General features: G+C 44.2%; 1 protein-coding gene across 1 annotated transcript in view; it reads right to left on the bottom strand.

Moving 5' to 3' along the window:
* Positions 1–387, bottom strand: part of LOC119581700 (ankyrin-2-like) — a gene marked incomplete at its 5' end in the record, with an annotated part of 102055 nt that extends 101668 nt beyond the window's left edge. The window contains 1 exon segment of the mRNA XM_037929821.1: positions 286–387. Within this exon segment, the coding sequence (XP_037785749.1) occupies positions 286–387 (102 nt within the window).
* Positions 388–770: the final 383 nt, after the last annotated feature.

Below are 770 nucleotides of genomic sequence, written 5' to 3'. Positions count from 1 at the left end.
ATCATCTCAAGTGAATCGAACCTTGACCTGTCTACTGTATCACACATACGTCACTATGCCTCCCCCTCTGCCCACTCGATCTAAGCGGCCTTGTCACCTGCCTTATCATCTACTTTTCTAGATAAATCCGTGTCACCAGGAAATAAATCAGAGTTAGGCCTAATTAAAAAAAAAGGCTTATCCCAATTTAAATCTACCCATCAGGAAAAGAGAAAAGTAAACAAGGAAAAATTTGGTATAAACGTAACACAGAGAGAAACACTGAAAGAAATTTGAACAACTCACAGCATTGCAGGTGTTGATGTCAGTATTGGTCTTGAGGAACTCCAACACTTTTTCCAAGTTCCCCGCCCTCGCCGCCCGTAGGAAGCTTGCGCTCCCATCAGTCTGGGGAAGAAGGAAAATACCGTTAATAAAGAAGTGGAATCTCAAAAGTACATAAAGTGCATGGCTACAAGTCAACCAACGGCATAGAATGCATTCATAAATACCAGTGTGAGCGTGAAACACCTTTTTACCTTCTCTTGTGTATGCTACGTGACAAAGTCATTCGATTCGAAACGACAAGTTTATATCTCGACCAAGTACGTTGCAAATATCGAACATGGCTTACGCAGTGTCGAGTGACATTTTCGCGCGGCTTCCCCTGACAATCACCTCAAGACAACCTGCGGCAAGCACGGAAGAATCAATACCACGCTCTCGTAAATCGTCGGACCGAGCAAGGGAAAAAACATCCTCTGCATCGCCAAACGAGCTAACCGGCCTTC

This window comes from Penaeus monodon, chromosome 15 (assembly GCF_015228065.2).
Source record: "Penaeus monodon isolate SGIC_2016 chromosome 15, NSTDA_Pmon_1, whole genome shotgun sequence".
Classification (NCBI taxonomy): domain Eukaryota; kingdom Metazoa; phylum Arthropoda; class Malacostraca; order Decapoda; family Penaeidae; genus Penaeus; species Penaeus monodon.
This window is presented reverse-complemented; position numbering and strand designations above follow the sequence as displayed.